We start from the raw sequence: 24,415 nt of genomic DNA, 5'->3' as shown, positions 1-24,415 counted from the left end.
CTCAGACAAATTTTGAAAAGGAAACTAACTTGGAAAATTGTGTTAGACTATTTAAAATTCTTTAAAAAAGTTCAAGTATCTGTACATAGACTGAAGTTTCTGAGAAAATGTCTGAAAAACGATCTAATACCGGACTTTTTGAAGTTTAGGGTCCCCGAGAACGGGGTTTTTTTGGACCAAGCTGTGCATAATTTTCAATTGAAACTACTAAGGACTGAAACTTCTAGGGCAAATGAGGATAGGAAAAGGTACGAGGAGATGCTAAGGAAAGCAAGATCACTGGTGCAAAAAGAAATTGACAAACAGTGGTGGGCATCCATTTTCCGATTCGTGAGGCGTTAAGTTGAGGCAAGCTTAAAGACAACATCAGAAAACCATAGAAAAAAGTTAGAAAAACTGTCCGAGAGACAAGATAAACCTCTTGGGGTAGAAATGAGCGATCAGTTAAGGTACTTGATAATATTGAACTGCCTGAATGGGTATATGAAGTGCTATCAATGGGCCCCAAGCATCCAATTAGAGACAAATTTAACGATACACATTTTTTGGCGGATATCGACATTTTCCTCTCACAATTGAAAAATCAAAAAACATCTGGTGAAACGTTATGTGAAATAGAAGCCGCGCCAAAGGCATATGCAAAAAACGTACGGCAAACCCCAAGAGACAAAGCCGTTGAAAAAACGAGGAATTATCTCAAAGATAATGGGTTGCTGGCTGTGCCTTTTGATAAGGGGGTTGGTTTTTGCATAATGAGGAAACAAACATATGAATCAAAGCTGGAATCCTTGTTGCAATCTGCTCAGTTTGTGAAAAAAGATGCAACCACTGATGAGGTCATACTGAAAATTGAGAAAAAACTTAACAAAGAATTACTAGCCATGAACAAAAGAGACGAGATAAGTGATCAGTTATATTCTAAGATGAGATCAACAGGGGGGCAACCCGCCCGTTTGTACGGTTTAGCTAAGGTACACAAGGATGAGACACCCCTACGACCTGTACTATCACTTCCCGGCAGCTCGTATGAGGTTCTTAACAAAATGCTTGCAAAGTTTTTGACAACATCGATGGAGCAAATATAGAAACCAATACTAAAGAGGCTAGAGAAAAAATAGAAAACATTGCTCTCAATCCGGATGAAACCATAATATCTCTTGATGTGAAAAGTTTGTACACCAACGTTCCCCTGAAGGAGGCAATTGAAATTGCTTTACAGAAGCTGTACAGCCAGGAGTCTCCTCCTGAAATTCAAAGAGCAACCATGAAAAGGCTTTTGAATATGGCGGTCAGCAAAGTATATTTCAAGTGTAATGATTCAAGGTATGTACAAGTTGATGGTTTAGCAATGGGCGCGTCCCTCGCCGTAATTCTGGCAAACTTATGGCTGAAAGAATACGAATTTGCTCTACGACAACAAATACCGGTGGGAACGGGGGTACAGCAAATTAATGACAAAAACGGCTTGTGCCCATGTTGCAGCAGGAAAGTCACGTATAGATCAAAGGGGGTTGAATGCGAGAGTTGCCGAAACTGGTATCATCAAAAATGCGGAAAAATATCCGATGACGTATACGCATCAATAACCGAGATAGTCTGGTACTGTGAAAGCTGCTGCCGAGCTAAGAACAAGGAGAAGGATACTCCCCAGGTGAAATCGTTCCTCAGGTATGTGGATGACATTGTTAGAACAGTCAGAGGGGAGCCGAGTTGTCTTCAGGATGCCGCCAATTCTCTTCATCCAAATTTGCAGTTCACTCTAGAGAAAACTAATTCGGAGGGGAATTTGCCGTTCCTGGATTTGAACATAAATGTATCGCAGGATAGGCGTGTAACTTGCAGTTGGTATCAAAAACCAACAGATACAGGGACTATACTGAACTATAGAAGCTGCGCCCCAACTCAGTACAAGCGTAGTGTTATCCAAGGCACTGTACACAGGGTTTTTAGGAATATATCTAGCTGGGAGCAATTTGATAAGGCTATGGAAACTAATAGGGCGCAATGGCTGACAAATCAGTACCCTGAAAATTGGTCCGCAAAGGTGGCTTCAGACGCCTTGTGCAAGATCATCGAGGGTAAAGGCAAGCCCCTGGATAGTGACAGGGGTTTGTCAGTTCAATCACCAAAGGATGAGAAGCCCCCAATGCTGATGGTGCAATATAGAGGTAACCAGAGCCAATATTTTGCTAACAGGTTACGAAAATTAACGAACGTTCAAGTGGTTTTCACCACAAGAAAACTACAATCATGTTTACCATCACTGAAGTCAGCCTTTTCTAATGACCTCAAGTCAAGAGTGGTTTATAAACTGCCATGTAGTGGATGCACTTCCACCTATGTCGGACAAACTGTTCGACATTTGACCACTAGAATTGAGGAACATAAGAAAGCAGACTCACCGGTAGGCCTCCACCTTCAGCAATGCCAACTTGAGGGAAATAGCGCAGATCTTAGTTGGGAAATTATAGATAGGTCAAACAACCAAACAAAATTGCTAACACTAGAGGCAATACATATCAGGAAAGAGAAACCGGGCTTGAACACGCGCGATGAGTTTAGGAGCAGGAAGTTAACACTGAAAATTTAGTCCCAAAATATTTTTGGTTTTTTATTCAAAACGTACATGTCTAAATCGAAATTATGACTCAGAAACTTCCAGACAAATTAATTTTAAAATGTTTAATTAATTTTAGAGGTTAAAAGTATTTTAATCTTAATAGTAATTTAGAGGTCAACTGTGATTGGCTAATTTTTTATCATGATGGTTTAGAACCAAATTGTATGTGATTTATTGTAAATAACATTTGTAAATTGATGTTTTATCGTCATTTAGAGTTGTTTATTGTAAAAATCCTGACGATGCACATAGTTGCGAAAACGTTCGAATATTACTTTTTAGCAAAAATTTCTTCAATTTTACCTGTAAATTCGTGATAAACCAAAAAGCGAAGAGCTTAAAATTCCAACTGTTTTCCCATTAAAGGGCCAGTATAAAATTTTTAAATGATTTTCATCAATGTATAGGGAACTTTTATAGTGTTTTTTTATCGATACGTAAAATATGGCCGATTTTTATTTGGGTTACCAAAATGTTTCATATTGTAGTAGCTAGCTCCCTGTGTAAAACACTGGTTTGTAGAACTTTAATTAAAACCCCACCGGACACATATCACTGAAATACAACAACAGAGTTAACATACTGTCACATATTCCCCAGACTTTCTTATTGAGTTCGCATGGATCATCAATGATCGGCGAATGGATTACTGAATATTGGAATAGTTGTCCAGTAACGAATTATCCAGCTGTGAACAAAAAGAGAGTAATGAAAATAACTCAAGAAAGGAATAACAAGTGCTATACGGAGACATTCTGGTGGCAAGAAAAATATTATCATGAGCAGTCACTCGATATAACTAAATACTTTTCTGGCCCAACATAAATTGTTGCAAACTTTCCGACGACTTTGGAGATAACTTTGTTAGGCAATCTGCCAATTCCTCGTCTGTAGGAACCCATTTTAACTGGTGTAGAATTCCATCATTGATCAAAGAACGCAAATACGCTATATCCACTCTCAGTCTCTTGTCTTTCTGAACTTTCGTTGAGAAAACGTTTTGCACTAGAGAAAGATTATCCGTATATGTTCGAATATTGACATTTTCCCCCGTTAACTCAGAAATAATCTTTTGACAAAGAAATGCAGCATCAACTGCATTTACACAAGAAATTGTTTCTCCGCATAAAGTGCTCCTGACAACACGTCTCAGTTTCTGAGACTTCCAGCTCAAAGGAGCAGGTCTTTTGTCAGACGCCTGTAAAAAGACCAAATAACCGGACTGGGTGCCACCACAAGGCAAATTTCCAAGAGAAGAATCGGTAAAAACGTTCAGTTTCCACTCATCTGCACTTCCAAGATTCTCGAACATCAAATATGAATCAGATGCAGAATACCTCAATTTTCTCACAATTTTATTGACAGCTAAGAAATGTGAGCGCTGCCAATCTTTGGACGAACCAAGCAATTGACATACTTGAAAAGACACATCAGGACGAACCTGTGATGCGACCCATTGTAACTTCCCCAGAATAGCACGCATATCACGCCTAGCAAACTTGTTGACCACAAAATCATGTTTTGGCACAATAATCTCCCGCAATTCTTCTACATACGAGGATAAGTCCAGTTTAATTCCTCTTTCCGTTTGCGATAAGTCAAACCCAAGATAACGAAATGGAGCTGTCTCTGTCGATCTGATGTCGAAAACCACGTCAAGCGACTTCATCACAGAATATTCAAACTGTTCGGTGCCAGCCCACAAAAAATCGTCAACATGGGTAGTTAACAGTCCAACTATTTCACCCGCTTGATTTTTCTTGTAAAACAAACACGGATCAAACTCTGAAACACAGCATCCTGTGGCCAATACTTCGTCTTTAACTTTATCATACCAGTGTCGAGCCGCGTCAACAAGCCCGTAAACGCATTTTCGTAATTTCCAGAGTTTCCCCGATAATCCAACTTCCGGCGGTGGCATAACATATACATCACGGGTAAGAGGTTTTCCTTGTAAAAACGCCGTTCTTAAATCCATCGAATTACATTTCCACGCCTTGGAGGCACAGAGTGATACTACTATCCTGAAAGTATCTTTGGAGCAAGTCGGAGAATCCTTTATGACGTTATGAAGATCTGGATCTTCAAAACCCCTAACTACGAGTCGTGCTTTCTTTCTATCTGGCTTCTGAGTGAGCACCCACTTGCAGGACAGATATTCTTGCCCTTCGTCGATAACTTCCTCAAATACTTCGTTTTTCTTCCAACTCTTCATTTCATCCATTTTCGCTTCAAAATAGACATCTGCAGTCGCGTTCAGAGCACTGACTTCTACATCCTCCAGTTTTGACACGTCAACGCAATCCAAATTCCCTTTAATTTCTTTGGGAGATTCATAAACAATATTCCACCAGTCTTTATGAACACCTGTCGACTTTCCTCCTCTGCTTTTGACAATCGCTTCAATTTCTTCTCCTTCAAACCCAGATTGGCGTGAAACAAAACGAATCCGTCGACCAGCGGCAGGTTTCAAGCACTCTCGTGATAAATCCTCAGAAATAGTCTCAGCAACGTCGTTTGGAACACAATTAACTGCTGTATCGCCTGGTACATCAATACGGAGTCCTTTTTCGATACCAGGTTCAATTGTAGCTGTATTTTCGCCTTCATCATCAGTTTCATCAACAACAACCTGGCGATCAGCGTCTGTTGAACCACTGTCGCCAAAAACTTCCTTTTTCTCCTCGAATCCAGCTTCTGCTTCTGACATCTGTTGAAATTGATCTGCACATCGTTTCAATCGCGAAGTGTGTACTTTTACAACACGGCCACCATGTCGCACAAAAACAACACTACTTTCTTGACCGATAACTTTTGCAGGACCTCGCCATTTCAGTTCTCCGTCCCTTTTATAAAACACGCTATTCCCAGTAACAAATGGCCCTTTGTCAGTCACTACTTTGGCTTTGAGAGCCCGTCTGATGCGATTACTGCAATCAGCTTCGATAAATAATTTTCTAGACTTATGCAACGCATTCAAGTTTTGCGCTACAACTTCGCAAGTGGTCTCGCATTCCAAAGCTGGCAGTTTATTGGTAAGAACAGATGGGACATGCGGTCCAAAACCAAACGCGACTTGAAACGGTGAGAAGCCATCGTTGTTAGCCAAGCTATTTTTAGCAAAAACGGCATGCTGTAAAACAATATCTTTACTCAAAGAAACTGATTCATCGGCCAGTAATTTCTCCAGCATGTCTCTAAGAACTGCGTTGTGCCGCTCAACAACGCCGTTGGACCAGAGTGAAAAAGCTGCCGTAGTCTTCACGATAATATCATTATTTTGAGCAAATGATTGAAAATCAGCCTTGTCAAACTCACCACCATTATCAGTTAAAACAGCTTTCGGATATCCGTAAACCAAGCACCAACAACGAAGAAAACCTTCAATAATTGTACTCGGTCTTTTGTTTGTAATGAACACAGCTGCACTAACACGACTAAACAAGTCAATCACGTGTAAATACCACAAAGTGTGTCCCGACTGGGCCATCTCGTGCAAATCCATAGCCACAGTATTATTCCATTCCATACTGATAGGATAAGACACACTTGGCTTCGGAGTAGCTCGTCCGAACCTCTGGCAAACTTCACAGTCACGTACGACTTCAGCAACGGTGCAATTCACTACTTTAGCACCAGATTTAGCTATTAGCTTCTCTAGTCTGGTCGAACCACAATGAGCAAACTGACGATGTAACTTCATAACTTGCTGAGAATTCAAATTACCAGAACTCAGGCAACAGAACTCTTCATTTCCAAAACTGATATCCAGCAACAAATGTCCAGTTTTCGAACATTGTAACTGGATTTTTCCTCCATCTGATGTACTCAACATACTGGTGTGAAAATCAATACTAAATCTTGCTTTAGTCACCGACGCAACACTAATCAATAACGGCAACTGACCGGGAATAACCAATACTCCGAGAAAACAAGTAACATTGCCGATTTTAACAGGTATGAAACACTTATGTTCAACTTTGATCCGCTCACCACCACCGAACACAACATGGGTATCGACTTTTTCACGCTCAACTAAAGCTTGTAAATAATCCGGCAACTGGGAAATATAGTTTTCCATCCATACTTGTCCAGACACAGTTGCAGTACACGCTGAATCTAGAACCGCCTTGCCAAACGCTTCGTTCAGAAGAGCAGCAGTGAGCATCGCAAAATTCAAGAAAACTGTCTCATCTACCTTTTCGTCTTCTTCTGTTTCTGCCTGTGAAGCAAAAACTTGTTTCTCTTTATCAGGGCACTCACGAACCCAGTGGAACCGTGAACCACAGTTGGTACAAACACTGATTTTTCCAGTACTTCTATCCACGGGATTTGACCCAGCTGTATTTCGACGTCCAGAACTTCCACCCCTGAAAGAACCACGAACTCCTCTTCCTCTCCGTGGTCCCCCACGGTTTTGCCATCCTCCTGGTTGAAAACCACCTGTTGCAGCAAAAACCGGTTCATCTTTCACAACCGGAGCACACGAGTTCCTCTGAGAAACTTCAGTGGAAAAAATACGCTTCAAACTCTTTTTCATGTTAACAAACTGGATGTCTCCTGTCGCCGACAAAACCAACTTTTTATCGCGATCATCCAAACCAGCACAATGTAATAGCTTGCAAGCTAAGATACCATCAGGTTATTCCAACCCATGTTTCACTAATCGTTGATTCGCACTCTCGAAAGCGGTGATGTAGTCATTTATAGGCATACTGTTCCGTTGAATAGTCTCAAACTTCTCATAATCCGAAAATAACTGGTCTGCAGTATCCTTCCCAAATGATAACTTCAACTGCGCAAGAACCTTAGTGAGCCCATCATTAGCTTTCAGTTCATCAAGTGGAATAGACATGGCAATCTCACGTTTCGAACTACCAAGTGATAAAGCCACACAAGGGCCTTTCTTCCCGTCAGCTAAATCTGTGATAGCATTCCAAACATCCACTTCTGTCTTCCATGCTTCAAAAGACATTTCATCTTTCCATTGCGGCGGGGTTTTATAACTCGTATTTGCCATCGTCTACCTCCTGCTACCATGTAAAACACTGGTTTGTAGAACTTTAATTGAAACCCCACCGGACACATATCACTGAAATACAACAACAGAGTTAACATACTGTCACACCCTGTTCCACAGCATCAACACCCTTAACACAGGGGAAAAAAAGCAATACGAGAGCCTTGTTACAGCAATTCCTGGCCTATCCCTTAATAACAACTTGCTGAACTTAGCAAAAATTTCTTCGATATCTAGAAAGTTTCTACGATATCTAGAAAGTTTCTAGGATTTTGACTGGAATATGTGATGACTCCTGATTGAAACCTCGGTTACTATGATACTCTTGACCTTCTGAGTATCTTTAATTTCTTTAACCAAATGAAGTTTTCGCAAAGGGTAATACTGTTGAAGGGGTAATGGTTTTTTGGAATGATTGAAACCGAAGAACCTAATGCCAAAAAAGCCAGAGTTATGAATCTGGATGATATTCTGAAAGGTGTTTTTGAAACAACTGCAGATGATGACGACGGAACAGAGTGCCTGGATAAGCTGAACTCGCTGACGGAAGATTTCCAGAAATTCGGGTTAGTGTCTGTACATTGCGGAAAGTAGTAATATAAATTCAATGCTAGCAAGGTTTTTTAATCAAATTTTGAGTAATTGCATCAAACCAACAGCATCGACTGTGTACAATACTTAGGTTTGTACATTTTTAATAATAAGTTACCCAAAAGTGTACTATATGTAAACTATATGAGCGTCACCGCGTTTCATAGCTAAAAAATTGCTCCCTTGACACCAACATTAAAAGATTTTTGATTGACACCGACTCGTAAGTTAGCGATCAATTTTAATTCCTAAATATCCCGATGACTAATCAATTTTTCGATTTGTTTTGTATCTAAACGCGCACACAGCAGAGAAATTTAAGTTTAAGATTGATTATCGTTTCAAATTCAAAAAAAGTAAATTGAAAGGGGACTTTCCGTCATTCGGCAGTCCGTTCACAATTTAGAGGTAGGATAAAGCCTGAATTTATGAATTTGCAGGTTGGGTAAAGCCTGAATTTATGGGTTCAAAACGAAACTCATGGAATGCATTTCTATGTAAACATATTGTATGAGATTAAATGACAGTTCTGTAAAATTCTAGTGTAGAAATAAGTATTGCCGCTAAAAACAACCTAAGTTTAATATCAAGTATAACGAAAAAAGTGAATGTTAATCGCCATAGTTTACACAAAATAAAATACGAAATAAGAACTGAACTCTTGAATTGAATAAGAATTGAAGTCCTGATTTCTTTTGATATAATTGTAGTATGTCGGCGGTTTTTGGATCTGAACTGTGTTGTTGATATGTTTGTTCCAATCTTAGTCGGCTCGTTGTTTCACAGGTTTTTGCCGTTCTTAAAGAAGTACTTCATAAGTCTCTTGAAGTTTGCACGAAATTTCAACGCCCATCAGAACGTTGCAACCCATCTAAAGTTCGTTATTAAAAAAAAAAAAGATACCCAATTATCTATCCTTTCAAAACCTTACTCTATGGAAATTTTGTATGAAAACTTTGGGTAGAAAGAAACTAAAACTCCAGAAGACAAAGTTCTTCTCCACTTTCTCCAGTCATCTCCGGATGCAAAAAAAAACAATTACATTCAAAGAAACATTTGGAGAGAAAATGCAGCGGCCTCAACCGAGCCAACGACCACGATGAAAATTTCAGCTGCATTCGCTGCACCTCCCTGATTACAGACAACACTGCAACTGACATTCAAGCCCCTCCAACTCAACCTCAACAAGCTCCCTCGACTAACGATCAAAATCCTGTCATTGCAAACAGCAACGAAACTATAACAGCCACACCCGACCCCTGGTCAAATCCCACACCTGAACTAAAAGATAAAATATGAACAATCTACAGGCAAGTGCACTGGAAACCAGTCTTCATGATCCTCGCAAAAAACAGAATTGGGTTTAACTTTAGAGAAACTCTTAATAGAACCCTCAACTCGTTAATTAAAACACAAGAAAACACATAAGCAATGCATGCAACAATGATATTCCCTCACCTCATGCTATGTAAAACCAAATCAGAGAGTGATGGTTCGAATTCCAAAACTATAGCAAGAAGGCTTAACAACAACAACAGAAAGACTTAAATTCCTTCCATGAAGGTATAAAGAAATGTAATAACAAAATCAAGACGTACAAGTAGAACAATTACAGTTAATAAACCAAGAGCACGAGTTTTGCATTGAGTATGCATTCGCTGTGATATTGAATAGAAATGTTTTAATGTTTCTCCTGAAGGTAGCGGGACTATCATAAATGTCGATTCCAAGACCAGGATGGGCGAGAAAATGATTCGCAAGTTTCACCACCCGATTAAAGAAGGACTCCCCAGTTCGTCGTTTCCTATTGCGTCGGATCTCAAACATAACTGTATCGGAGGATCGGTGACCGGTCATTTCCGGTGCATAAGAGACAAAGTGGAACAAATCAAAATCTAATTTGTCGTTGAAGTTTGTTGAAAAGGGTGAGATCATTGAGTTGGTGGATGAGAGAAATAGGCAACATATTTGTCACACGGAGTAGAATGTTGCAAGGAGCTGTGTAGTTGCGTGTACTCCATCTGAGCGCTCTACATTGGAGCGCTTCTAGCTTGCGGATACTGGTAAGGTCTGGGAACCAGGTTTGAGAAGCATAAAGAATAACTGAGAGAACACATGACTTATAAAGTTGTAGTTTGGCAGTGGTGGGGCAGGTAATTGGGATGTTTTTTTTCAACACGAACAAACTCCTGTTGGCTGAAGCTAACTTTTTTTCAATATGCGGTCTCCACGACAGATCATCGGCCACCCATACACCAATGTCTTTGATGCAAGAGACGGTCGATATCTGATGATTTGCAATTGTGAGTTGATGTGTCGTCAGTTTTTCCGAATAACATCGTTTTACACTTGTCTGGGTGAAAAGTCATTGAGTTCTCGATAGACCAAGCGAGGAAATTATCAATATCGTGTTGTAGATTCTTTGCTATGGGTGATTCTGTCGAAATCATTTTGCTATCATCGGCAAACAGAAATCAGTCGGAGTATTTACAGTAGTCTGGGAGGTCATTAATGAATATAATGAATAACAACGGACCTAGGACGCTCCCTTGAGGAACACCACTAGTAACCGAAGCAATGTAAGAGAGAACCCCGTTAATGTTCACACATTGAGTTCTGTCAGCGAGGTAACTCCGGATGAGTTCAATGAAACTTGGGTCGAGGCCCATTTTTTTCAGTTTGTGCAATAAAACGACATGAGGCACTTTGTCGAATGCTTTTTGAAAATCGAAGTATACCGCGGAGGGCTTCTTATTGTTCTCAAGTTGATTGTAGATATTGTCAAGATAGGCTAGTAGTTGAGTAACCGTGGATCGATGTTTTCGGAAGCCGTGTTGTTGCTTGGCCAACTGCGACTTTATTCTAGGATAAAGAAAGTTGAAAATTAGTCGCTCCAGAATGATAGAGCCGAGGTAGAATGCTAATGGGGCGATAATTGGAAATAAGAGACCGATAGCCATCTTTGAAGATTGGTGTTATGTAACTGCATTTCCATGTAGTGGGCCACACACAAGAGGATAGAACAAAGGAGAAAAGAATGTAAGCAAAAGGGGCTAATACTGCTGAGGCGTTGTGATACAGGCAGGACGGAAGGCCATCGGAAGACTGAGAATGTGAATCAGGGCATTTCGACAAGAGTGTTTCAACTTTTTTTACACCGAAGTTTAAATCATTCAGAAATATTCTGGGTTGTTGGTCACCAGGTGGTTCAGGATTATCTGTTGTAATTGGATTAAACACGGAAGCGAAAAATCCATTGAAAAGATCGGCTTTGTTCCGGTCATCTGTTGCGAATTTAGTTTCCTAGGTGAGTTTAGATGGCAGGGGGCTTTCCCTGAGAATCGTTTCAGAAACTTAAAAGCTTCTGATGTAGACATCCAGCAGATGTCTTTTAGCAGAACGACTTTATCGAGCTCTGCCGACTCGAGAAAATTGTTTCTTGTAGCGTGTAGGAACTCTTCATTGAAGATTGAGTTCAATTTGTGCTGCTTCCTCTCCAAGGTTTCTAGTTTATTAAGCATGTGCATTGTGTGAGAGGAATAATTAAAAGGCCTAGTGGCTCGTTTCTTGCGTTTACGAGGGACCGTAGAAGAAAGTGCATTGTGGACCATACTAGTCCATTCTGCACTAAAATCATTCTGAGACATACAGTCAATGGCCTGTGCCACACGAGTAATGGGTGGGAGGGATAGGGCGAAACGTTCAGGATTGAAGGAGCTCCAGGCTAGCTGTTGGTTGGAGATGACGGCTGTATTGTAGTGGCTTTTCGAGAGTTGAAACAGTACACCAGCATGATCTGATAGGTTGCTCCATTTCGGGTTTTCGATGTGTTCTATTATATCAGTGTTGGTTAATAGTATAATATCCAGAAGATTGCCTTGTTTGTGGGTCGGGAAGGACAGAACTTGTTGGAGATTATTCTCCTGGCACCAGTTAAGGAAAGGAAGGTCAACAGCTTTGGTTGATTGAAGTTTTTAACGAGGGAAAAGCTCTGCAACTGCGCTTGGCGAAGAGTAAGAAAAGAAAGTAGAAACTAAAGCACAGCTGTTTAACAAATTATTGAGCACTGGAAAAATATCGAGTGCTATTGCTAAGTTAACTGATACCTCCAAGGGAGTTCTCACTCGAGGAAACCGTCTATGGTCAAACTGTTGAGCTAAATTAACTGATACCTCCAAGGGAGTTCTCACTCGAGGAAACCGTCTATGGTCAAACTGTTGAGCAAGTCCTCATCAAGAAACACCTTCCCGCGGAGCCAGTAATCAGCTACCATATATCATGCTCCGAAGATACCATCCCTTTCCACTCATCCACATTCGGCCAAATAAACGCCCAGAAAGTTTGGAAGGCTGCCATGACAACACATGGTTCTCATGGACCCTAAGGTTTGGATGTAAATGAGAGGAGATGCATACTAACGCACTTTGGTCAACAGTCAGTTGAAATATCAATTACACTAGCCAAAATCGCACAGAAAATATCGACAGAAATACTAAGTCATGAGCTTCTTGAACCATATGAGGCCTATCGACTACTTCCACTTGATAAAAACCCGGGAGTTAGGCCAATCGGCATAGGCGAAGTCATAATAGGTAGAACGATCACAAAGTGCTTAAAAAGCGAACTTATGGTACTCGGATCGAATTATTAACTATGCCTTGGTCAAAAATGCGGCATCGAATATGCAATTCATACGCTTAGGAAGCAATACGAGAAAACAGATTCCGATGCTATATTACTGATATACGCCGAAAATGCATTTGACTCCCCAAACTGGAACCTGGCTTTAAAAACATTGCAAATATATGCCCTTCTATACTACCCGCTATACAGAGCTCATACTCTAATCCATCCCAACTCTTAGCAAATAAAAAATTAATCCTATCTAGAGAAGGAACCACATAAGGAGACCCATTAGCAATGGCAATGTACGGGCTAGCCACTTTACCTTTAATAAAACTAGTCAACGATAAAAGCCTAACACAGAAATGGTTTGCATACTGTGAGAACGCAGCCGGAAATTTGAAAAGCCTGCGAAGAGTTCTTGACAACATTATCAAACACGGAAAATATTTTGGATATCATTTAAAGGCATCGAAATGCCAGCTCATTGTAAAAGATGAAAAATAATCGAGAATACCGCAATTGAAATGAAAAAAGGGGCCAGAATACTTGGTTCTGTAATAGGATCCGAGACTGAATGTGAAACTTTTTTAGAAACTCAGTTATAAGAACATATTAAAATACTGAAAAAACTTGGCAAGATCGCGAAAACATCACCAGAAAACGTGTACTCCTGTTACACCAAAGGTTTACAAGAAAAATCGTTTTTAGCTAGAACTACCACCAATACCACAGAAAACATGCAGGCCTGCGAGAAGATACCGCAGGAAAATCTCATTCCAAATTTAATTGGTAAAGATAATATCAGCCATCAGCATAGAGACATCGCTTCTTTGCCACTGAAAATGGGTGGTCTAAATATCAAGCTACCTTCTAACTATGAGAAATTTTTAGAATAGTCAATTGAAACATCTTCAGTCCTAGACACATACGACCCATTGACAGCTATATGTGAACAAGAAAAATCTAAAACACTTAAAACTGAAAGAACAAACCAAAAGAGAACTAACATTTTGAACAACTTGAGCGACAATGAAAAATACGCGCTTAAGTGGGCCTCCGAAAAAGGAGACTCAAACTGGTTAACTGATTTGCCACTTAGCAGATATAATTTTAACCTGAATGAATCCGAATTCCGGGATGGAATATATCTCAGATATGGATGGGAACCAACCAACATTCCACTCACACGTGCATGTGGTCAATCTTTTGACTTTACCCACGCTCTTCACTGTGCAAAAAGTGGATACACTCACATGAGTCATAACGAAATCAAAGATACCTTTGCCAACCTCATGAGCGAGGTTTGCTTTGATGTTGAAATCGAGCCGAAACTTCTGTCGTTGCAAGGCGAGAGCTTTGTCATCAATTCAACCACACGTGATGAAGACGCTCGACTAGATGTAAAAGCAAACGGGTTATGGGGCTCAAGGTTTAGCCGAACCTTTTTTGATGTCAAAGTCTTCAACCCGCACGCAAAAACTTCATGAAGACTAGTGAAAGACGTCTATAAGTACGACGAATCACTAAAAAACTAAAATACTAACAGAGTTCTACAAGTCGAACAGAGCAGCTTCTGGCCGCTCATTTTTGGCTGCACTGGTGGTGCCGCACCAGCAGCTGCTCGGACAATGCAGCTTATAGCTGAAAAAATAAGTGAAAAAAGGCATGAAAGCTACGCAGAAACAATAAACTACATAAGAACTAAGATAAGCTTCGCGCTGCTCAGGAGCGCTATCCTTTGTATACGGGGTTGGAGATCATTGCGTAAAATGCAATTCATAGACAAGTCAATTAGTGCTGTTGTACAGGAGCGACGGTTGAAGTAAATACTTTTAATGACAATGCATTAAATGCTGACTTGACTTAATTCCTGCAATATTGTTTTTTGATGTATTTATATAATGCTGGTATGGGCCCTATCCAGCTTGTGCACGACCGTACCTAAACGGAAGGGCCCTTTTTATAATTTACCTTTTGCTTTGATTCAAACGTAAGGTATGTATCCTACAGTCCAAAGCATTTCTATTTCATAAAACGAGTATACGAATAACCACAGGGTTTAATGTAAACAGCCGTGATTTTAATTCCTGCTGTAAGTTTTCTTTGAAACGCTCTGTCAGCATTGAAAAAAAGTGATCTGAGTGTTTAAACGGTGTTCTTTTTGCGAAACTATCGGCTTCTGTCAATTTGTTTTTTCTTCAGAATATCAACTCAGCCCGAAGAAGAAAAGAAGAGACAAAGCATTGCTATTAAACCATTAGAACTGCGAAAGTATCAGGAAGAACTATCTGCAGCTGTCTGTTCAGACTCAAGACCTAATACTCTGGCAACATGCGAAACAAACTCCGGGAAGACTTTGGTAGCAGTGCATGCTATCGAAACATGGCGCCAGAAAAACCCGAAACCATTGGGAAAATTTGCGTTCATAACACACACAGTTGCATTATGTGAACAACAATATGAAATAGTTTGCAGTTATATATCGAGTGATTTTGTTGCAATTTGCCATGGGGAAACTACCACTAGTCAAAACGTCTTTCTGCATCCTGACTATGAAAAGGCATCCAAGTTGAAAAAAGAAGTTTTTGTGTTCACTGCGCAGACTTTTGTCAATCTACGGCTGAAAGCTAAATTTGAACTCACTGATTTCACTTTGATAGTATTTGACGAATGTCATCATACTGATTTGAAACATCCATTCAATGAAATTATGCTGAACTACTTGGCTTTGAAGTTTGACGAAAGAACTGAAAAGAGCAGTTTGCCTCAGATTCTTGGCCTGACCGCGTCACCAACCGTGTTTGAAAATACCATCTTGGATGAAGAAGATGCAAGAAAAAATTTGGTTTTGTTGCTGCAAAATATGGACATCACTGAACTGTCTTCTGTAGTCGAACAAATGGAAGACTTGAGGAGTTATTGTGAAGTTCCAGAAGACAACATTCAGCTGATTGAAATTGGAGGTAAATCTGAATTCGAAAAGAACGTCGAAAAGTTAATGACAACTCAGCTCGAGCTTTTACGTCGTGCACACCAGAACTTCAAAAAAGAAATCTTGGCAAGTAAACCGTCGTTTTTGCTCGATTTAACAGCGTGCCCTCAACCTTTAGAGAGCCAAAAATTTGAACAGTGGATTCGAGAAATATCAAAACTTAACTCGAATCACCCAAAATTTCAAGTTTGTCTGACTTTTGTATCTCGACTTCTAATTCAGCTGAATATAATTTTAGGGCTCTGTCAAACTATCGACTATTCTATCTTGTATGAAAAAATCAAAAGTGTGTATGAAGGTCTTTTGTCTCCTAACGACAGCGATTCCGTGAACCCAGAATTACAAGAACTGTACGATACCTTCGACAAGGTATTTAGTATTCTTGATAAAGAACTAGAAAAGTCTGCCCGAATGTCGAGAGAAAATAACGATCATAAAATGATGAATGTTCTGAAAGATACAATTCTGAAAGAGCTTCTAAATGACAATGAAAGTGGTGACAAAGTTCTAAATAGAGGCATCGTTTTTGTTCAGAAGAAAACCGAAGCGGAAATCCTGAAAAATTGGGCTGCTAGTGATGACGATTTCAAAAATATCTTGAAGCCTGAATTCATCACAGCCGATACAAAGAACCAAAGGGAGCTTTTGGAAAACTTTCGGAAAGGCAGTTGTCGGCTTTTGTTTGCGACTAGTGTAATTGAAGAAGGTATTGATATACCAGATTGTAAGCTAGTTGTTAATTACAACAATCGAATAAATCATATTCAGCAGTTACAGCAACGAGGTCGAGCTAGGATGAATCACGGAAAGTATTACGTAATCTCGTGTTCGATGGTATTTCACGAACTAGCTACTGCCAATCAAAAGCGTCAAAAGTTGACTGAAATCGCGGTCGCAAAGATAACCGCAGAAATGAAAAATCAAACCAAGAAAGCTACCATGCTACAGGAAATGTCAGCTCACCAGAAAGTGGCGGTTGAGAAATTTAAACTTAGTAAAATGGAAGCAAAAAGCAAAGAATTTGATGGTCATTTGTTTCAGTTTCATTGTAAAGAGTGTACAAAAGAGGTGTTCAAATCTAGCGAAGTTCATTTGTTTAAAGGGACATTTAGAATTGTGTTAACTCCTGATTACGCCAAAAAGTTCAGAGAACAGAAGTATACAGTTGCCCCAAAAACGCAGAAGTACTTCGAATCACAAAACATACAAAGCAACAAATTACTGTATTGTTTCAATTGTAAAAACAAACTCGGACAGCTTTTCAAGTATGGCTTTTGTGGACTGATTAACCCCTCTATTAACCAATACCTTCTAGAACATTCGTCGAATTGTGAGAAGTGTTTGACTGATTTCAAGAGGTTTGAATCTCGTCCGTTTAAAAAGTGGGATTTGGTGCCATTCAATCAGTACGATATGAAAGCAGGAGACGTGAGGAAAAATTATGTGGCGCTTCAAGAGTTGGGACAAGAAACAAACGTGTTTCAGAATTTAATCGATAATGCTGGACCATTATGAAGAGATCTTGCTATGGATCCAGAAAGGAACTGACGCCTCATGAAAGTACCGTTTAGTTGCTTATTTAATTAGGTTTTTCTTTTTGCTTTAATTAAAGTGCCGTTTAATTGATTTTTTAAATAGGTGTTTTTAGTTGAATTGATTGCCATGAGTTTTGACAAATGTTTCATTTTCTGATTATGCTGATCAAGGATTGTATCTAAGCTTTCTGTTGTGTTAGCCCTCTTAAATTCCCCTAATGATTTTTTTTCCAGAAAATTTGAATCAAATGTGTTTCTTTTTAATTGAGTAAATTAATAATCTAGTTCTGTTAAAGTTCTATCTGCTATAGTGTTTGAAACACGATGTAAGTTACGTTAATTTCGTCAATTATTGTTCCGACCGACCGGAAAAAAATATTTTATTTGCCATAAATTGAGCATAAGTTGTGGTTCTGAAACTTAACGTTTGTTGAGGGTTATGAAATACTTACTTTCGAGTCGCGTTTCTTCATAACACTGCCCAATCTCCGTTAACCGGACCTTTGTCTGAGTTTTTTCATTTTTTAAATCGCTGGATCACGCTAAATTAGTCTATACTACAACAGGCAGCATGATTCTTAACTCTTATATCATATTCGATTGTAAGCATACTGGAGGAGAAAAGTATCGTAGCTAGATAAAGTAAAACAATTGAAGCGAAACAAATAATCGATCAATTGCATTTAAAAGTTCTGTTACGCAACGTTGTTTCCGTTTTTTTGACACCTCAATAAAGAAATTGATCTATTGTGAACACATTGCTAGAGTTTCATTTTAAAAATTCAAACAAAAAGTTCTTGAAGCAAATAAAGCATTCTTTTAATGATGAGATTGTAAGTACATTAAAAAGAATCTTAATTTTTGAGCGTCATGATTGCAGTGAATGCTCTTTTATAGGTCTTAGTGATTTTTTTTTGGTTTTTTAAGAAAAAGTTAAAAAATTTTCACGCTAAATTTTAATTTTTCGCGGTTTGATTTCTTTTTAATTTCAGGTTGATTCCATTGTTTTAACAGGAAGGCAAATTCCACTATTGAACAGTAAAAGTATAAACGTCATGAAAAACGTGATCAACTTCTAGTTAAGAAAGCGGAATTTATTTTACAGATTTCGTACCGGAATAAAAAATTATACCGATTGATCCAGTTTTCTCAAATTGAGTTCGTTTTATTAAAAGATTGTCAATCATAAACGGCCTTTATGTCCATTTTCCAACTCTTTGTTGGCTATATTTCCATAGTTAACTAATATCACTCAAAATTTCTAATAACCTAATCATCGCAATTCATTTTTAGTTTGATCGAGCCACTTTCCAGCTATCACGAAATATTCATTCTGGCCGCCTCATAATTTGAGGAGACCAAGCACACTAGCTGAGAGTACTACAAAAGGTCAAACTCCATCAGATACGGGGAAGCTTCTAATTTTCTCCGGATTCTGAAATCACAAGTCAGCCCACTTTGTGCTAGCCTCAATTGTAACCAAGACAATTGAACGGATCGAACATACCATGATCTCAACAATTATTCCGCAGACCAATCTTTCTAGCTTCAGTTACTATTTCGGTAGCTCAGCTTCATTGATCAGTTTCGATGTACTGCCCATGACAGTAAGAGCCTATCATCGATCGATTCAGAAGCTGATGTATTGCAAGGGCTGTTTGGCAAGTCATGTCTCAAATTTTCTAGATGCTATAATCAAATCAAGACCACAACAATTTCGGGTGATACCGAAGACACTTCCGCTCACTCCATTGATGCTGTTAATTGGCTTAACATTAAGCCATATGCCCATTGTAGCTGCTCCTACTATTGCTGAGCGTAATGAAGATAAGAATTGCCCTATAAAATTGTTGAACTACTGGCAAAAGCTAACTGCATAGTTCTGGAAAAAAGCAGATTTGAGTATTTAGCCCTTAGGTAACAACGCAACAAGAGTCGTGTAGAAAAGCAAGTTTGAAAAATGGAGAACTAGTATACAAAACCGAAGATGATAACACCCCTCTTAGCATGGTCACTCGGATTCATAAATATGCGTATGCCGAAATGATAGTCTAGTGAGGATGGCGTGTGTTGAAACAGGGAGCAAGAAGTTTAGTACATGACCGATTCTAAAATAAGGTACCACAAATAATCATCGGAATGGGTCGAGTGATATGTCATAGTTAAGATTTTTCAGTCGTAATTCGAACAATATTAAAAAATTTTATGACTGTCGAATATGCCTAAATTCTTAATTTTTGCTCAGATCTTTTTATCTTACCTCGCAGAAAAAAAGACACTATTTTGAATGGTCGGAACATTCTTTGCTACTTGCACAGTAACCGGCTTTTTTTATTCGTTTTTTTAATTAGCCCCCGGCCTGCTCAGTGCAGGACCAACCGTGGGGGAGGGGGAGATGTCATCCATTTCGCCGCAGCCGGTCCCACCTTGAAGAGGCGGATGACACTGGGACCCCTCCAACCGTGACCCAAGCGAGATTAGAATGCATGACCCTCGTGTTGAGAGACATGTGCCTAACCCACTCGACCACGGCTGCTCCAGAGTAACCGGCTATCCTTGTTTGGTTTTGTCTTCTGTTACATCCTCATTTTCACAAGAGGTTAAAATGTAGCTCTGTCTCCTGCCCAAGCATCCAAAACACACTTAGTTTTTCTTCGCGTTTTAATCACATTTATCATTTTGTTGTCTGCACAGTTCTTATATTTGTGAGTCAACAGTCATCGTTAAATTATGGTTATGCAAGGTTATAGTCAATAAACTCGCTTGTTTTTTTGCAATACGTACCTAAACAATTTAGTTATCGCTTCTCTTTTATGACGTCAAAATCATTCAGCGGTCGGAACATTTTGGTTATACTTGTGCCGGATGTAAAATTTGAACCTCGTCTTTAGAACTACATCTGTGCTTTAAATTGTGCTTTAACTGTTACAGTGCTCTTTTTTACAGTTCATAGAATACGTTTATTTACCAAATGATAAAGAATATACTGCTAAAGTAAATCATCTAATTGCTCAAGCTTCTCTAAATAGTTTAAGTAATTTTATATTTTGAAAAATCAAACTTCATGAGCTATAGTTTTAGTTTCACAATGATTATTTGAATGTGTTTTGCGATTGGCAAGCTTGCTTTTAAGACACCCCTGACAACAACAGCCCCGCCCCTTACAAACGTCAGTTTTGCGGTGTAACTAGCTCAAGTGGGGTATGAAGACGAGCTGTGTCTAGAATTGGTAGCTATTTTAAATTCGAAAGTTTATCATAATTTGAAGGTGGCGAAAACTTAAACGGTTAATTTTTTAGTATGGGATTGAATAAAATAGTCTCACAAAACTTTTTTTGACTGTTGTGACTTTTAGAATTGCCTGATTTAGTTAACGAAGTTTAATGCTCTTAAAGATAATTCGCTATGGCCCCAATCAGGAAGAAGAAAGAGAAGCAACAGCAACTCTCGAGGTGTATGAAGAAGAAGAGTGTAGCGAAAGAGTGTTCCAGTCAGTCGACGAATGTGAGGTTCAACAAGGACTTTGGCCAGCATATTCTGAAGAATCCTCTGGTCGTTGCAGATATGGTGGAGAAAGCGGCACTGAGGCCTACAGATGTGGTGAGTTGTCTGTCCAAGCTTCTAGTCATCAATCTGAACTGAACTGCAGGTAGTCAAAAAAGAGAAACTTTTTTTCGTTAAAAATCAAGTGCCATCAAATTTCGTGAAATTTGGTCTGAAAATAAGGAAATTTCTGTCAATTTCTTCAAATTACTTTAGTATGATATGGCACTTGGCAACATACCAGCTTTCCTTGATTTAGTCAAAATCCGGACGAAAACCTTCAGCTTACGTCATAGTTTCTTCCCTTTTTTTCGTGAAATTGTCGGGACAGTAAGAGTTCAAGTGTTCTTTCTATTTGCAGGTGTTAGAAATTGGACCCGGTACTGGTAATCTGACAATGAAACTACTGGAGAAGTCCAAACAGGTCGTAGCGTGTGAAGTGGACCCCAGACTAGTGGCTGAACTGAGGAAGAGAGTACAGCCCACTGCCCATAGTTCCAAACTGCAGATCATAGTTGGAGATGTGATCAAGGCGGATTTGCCGTTCTTTGATCTCTGTGTGGCTAACATACCCTACCAAATTTCGTCTCCGTTAAGTAAGTTGTGATTTGGGTCAGTTTTAGATGTTAATTAACGAAGTAAATTTTCACTTATGTTGGTCGTGTTTTCTGCATTTGTGTGAAAATTTAGTTCTGGTTCATTTTAGTATTTTCTATTTTTTCTGTTAGCTATTTTTGGTTTGTGTTAAGATGAGAAGCCAATCGTTGCGATCTTGAGAAAAAGATTGTTGTATTTGGTGTTCGTTTTCTTGGTATTGCCGAAAGCCTATATGTTTGAACGTTTTCATTGCTCTGGACTAATTTGGGCAATAGGTCAATTTGAGTATTATGCGACTTGCTGCATAATAAGTGTTACTAAAAGTAACCTAACGTCAATTTGACAAAATTCATTCGGTGTTTGGTAAATGAATTGTAAATCATGCCCTTATTTCGGTCTTTCAAGTGAATCAATTCGTTGTTTCAGTCTTCAAATTGCTCCTTCATCGACCATTGTTCAGATGTGCAATCATCATGTTCCAACGCGAGTTCGCCCTTCGTTTAGTGGCAAAGCCAGGAGAAAAACACTACTGCAGATTATCAGTCAACACCCAAATACTAGCACGAGTAGACCACATTATGAAAATCGGAAAGAACAATTTCAAACCCCCGCCGAAAGTCGACTCATCAGTGGTGCGAATTGAACCCATAAACCCCCCGCCTAAAATTGACTACCAACAATGGGACGGTTTAGTCAGAATATGCTTCAGCAGAAAACTGAAAATGTTACGAGCGATTTTTAAGAACAACAAAATTTCGGATCTATTGGAGAAAAATTACAAAACGTTTTGTGCAACGAAAAACCAAACAGTACCTGAAGACTTGAATTTCAAACAGTTTGTGGAAGGAATTTTGGTTGATGTCAAATTGGCTGATAAAAGAGCAAGGACTTTAGATTTGGATGATTTCTTGAATTTATTGTTGGCATTTAACTCGAAGGGGATTTATTTTGCCTAAAAGATGATTAAAATTTATTGCCTTGAATTACAAATTACCAAAAATTGGTCGAATAAAGGATGAGATCAATATTTTTTGTGTTCTATCATTGATTTGAAAAGTTTTTTTTTGTTTGAGAAAGCCTAGAAGAAATAGTTTTAAGTAAATAGTTTAAATAATTATTTTTCTTTATTTAATGATATTTTGGACTAAACAATGATATGTAATTTGATTTGATACAAATTCGAAACCGACATAGGATAGTCCTCATATCAATTTCAGATATTGAACATGATATTTATGTGAAATGTGGTCAACCATTTTAGCCCGAGCAGGGCTAGCTAAACTACCATCCACCTCTCAAACCACCTCAAATAACGCCTCAACGTCACAAACGCAGTCTAATCTTCTACTCGATACTTCAGCTTGGAGTGAAAAGTTTAGTTTTCAGCCTCAAAGAGAGAAGAGCAAGGTTGGCACAAATGAATAATGAGTGGCTCAAATTGTTTTTAGTTAGTGTTCTTAAACTGTTTTAAAAGCGAAACTTTACGGAGCAAGTTAAGTACATCAAATTTTCAATAATAAGTCAGCTCAGCTCCTAAATTGGAAATGGCATCAATAAAAAGTTTCAGAAGTTTTATACAATTTTTGAGGTTTTTAGAACCAAAATAGTAGTTTTAATCTTGATAAAAAAAATATGATTGTGCCGACCCCTGCAAAAGAGTAGCATTGAAAATCATTACAATGGAAATGTAGTGAGACATGGACCCGCCAAGATTTACAAGCCCAGACCTCTGAACAGGATGGCCATTCCAGGAGTGAGGATGCCTACTCAGTTAGTCAGAGGTTAGTTGTAAATAATCTTTACTACACTCTTATGATATGTATCTGAAATTTGGGTGGCGATTTTTTGGTGTCTTTTTCCATCCAGTCCGGATAACGTGTGCCAATTTTTTTAAATAGCCCTGGAGGAAGTGGAGTGTCATCCGCTGTGCCATAGGCGTTCCATTCCGCCTTGAGGTGGATGAAACTGTGAATCTACTGTCCGAGATCGAAGTGACCCAATCGTTTTGTTTGCTTTATCTGTGAGCATTAAACCAAAAAATGCTAGATAAGTTTTGGGTTTGTGTGTTGCAAAGTTATTTTAATACGAGAAATGAATAAGCACGATATTATTTCAGGAGTTCCTCCGGGTCGACTAGCCGACAACGTGCGTGCCGTCTCAAAGACCAAAGGACGACAACTCCCATGCAACACTGAAATGGCTGCTCTCTTAAACTGCTTCAAAGAATTTGACTTTGCAGTGGAACATTGCGTGAAAGAACATAGAATTCTTGGTTATTTAGTTGAAATTGGGTCACAAATCTGTAATTTTTCGAGCAACGAACTGGAAATTTGAGTGTTGACTTAAAAAAAGACGCTTCAGAAAAAGACGCTTAAAGTACCTAAGATTTTGGCTGATGACTAGTGTAATTTAATAGATTTTTTTCTGCTGCATCTAATTGTCCCTTTTGTTTACAGTTTTTTTTTGACCCAGTTTGTACTAATTTACCGTATGCTAGAACAATGTGTACATCAAACACGAAACCAACATTTGGAGAAGTTGTTGATGAAGAAACGAGGTAGCGAAGGAAAAGATTTCGTACCTTGGGAGGAGTTGGATTCGATGCAGTTGGCGAAGCAGATCCAGAAATACCCGACGGGAGTTCGGCCTCAGTCGTTTAAGTCGAAAGTGAAGCTAAAAGTGTATAAAAAGTGAACTGATCAAATTAAAACTATGTTGTTTATCATCCGTCTAGAGAACTTGTGTCATTTTTTGAAAAGGCTTCTATCGTTTTAATTGAATAGAGACTGAAAGTGTGTAAAAAATGAGTCGATGAACTGTTTAAGTTTAGTTTTATTTTGAGAAAGAATGATTAAAGGACTAATGATGAGTAATCGTTTCGGGTTTGGGAA

At 38.9% G+C, this 24,415-nt stretch overlaps 4 protein-coding genes across 4 annotated transcripts; 3 read left to right on the top strand and 1 right to left on the bottom strand.

The window, feature by feature from the left end:
- Positions 1-3,266: 3,266 nt before the first annotated feature.
- On the bottom strand, positions 3,267-7,087 carry LOC134855012 (uncharacterized). The gene is made up of 3 exons (XM_063871391.1): positions 6,905-7,087; positions 4,062-6,842; positions 3,267-3,308 (listed from the first exon to the last, which is right to left on the bottom strand). Exons 1-3 carry the CDS (start codon positions 7,085-7,087, stop codon positions 3,267-3,269), a joined length of 3,006 nt encoding a protein of 1,001 aa, XP_063727461.1.
- A 950-nt stretch (positions 7,088-8,037) lies between these two features.
- LOC134855651 (interferon-induced helicase C domain-containing protein 1-like) lies at positions 8,038-18,267 on the top strand. The gene is made up of 2 exons (XM_063872217.1): positions 8,038-8,206; positions 15,060-18,267. The coding sequence occupies exons 1-2, from the start codon at positions 8,052-8,054 to the stop codon at positions 17,362-17,364; spliced, it is 2,460 nt and encodes an 819-aa protein (XP_063728287.1). The 5' UTR covers positions 8,038-8,051; the 3' UTR covers positions 17,365-18,267.
- Positions 18,268-20,727: 2,460 nt separating this feature from the next.
- On the top strand, positions 20,728-22,561 carry LOC134855649 (probable dimethyladenosine transferase). Its single transcript, XM_063872216.1, has 3 exons — positions 20,728-20,984; positions 21,289-21,523; positions 21,951-22,561. Exons 1-3 carry the CDS (start codon positions 20,790-20,792, stop codon positions 22,478-22,480), a joined length of 960 nt encoding a protein of 319 aa, XP_063728286.1. The 5' UTR covers positions 20,728-20,789; the 3' UTR covers positions 22,481-22,561.
- Positions 22,562-22,745: 184 nt separating this feature from the next.
- On the top strand, positions 22,746-24,348 carry LOC134855648 (uncharacterized). The gene is made up of 4 exons (XM_063872214.1): positions 22,746-22,931; positions 23,182-23,305; positions 23,641-23,796; positions 24,022-24,348. The coding sequence occupies exons 1-4, from the start codon at positions 22,767-22,769 to the stop codon at positions 24,216-24,218; spliced, it is 642 nt and encodes a 213-aa protein (XP_063728284.1). The 5' UTR covers positions 22,746-22,766; the 3' UTR covers positions 24,219-24,348.
- Positions 24,349-24,415: the final 67 nt, after the last annotated feature.

This window comes from Symsagittifera roscoffensis, chromosome 10, assembly GCF_963678635.1.
Source record: "Symsagittifera roscoffensis chromosome 10, txSymRosc1.1, whole genome shotgun sequence".
NCBI classification, from domain to species: Eukaryota; Metazoa; Xenacoelomorpha; order Acoela; family Convolutidae; genus Symsagittifera; species Symsagittifera roscoffensis.
This window is presented reverse-complemented; position numbering and strand designations above follow the sequence as displayed.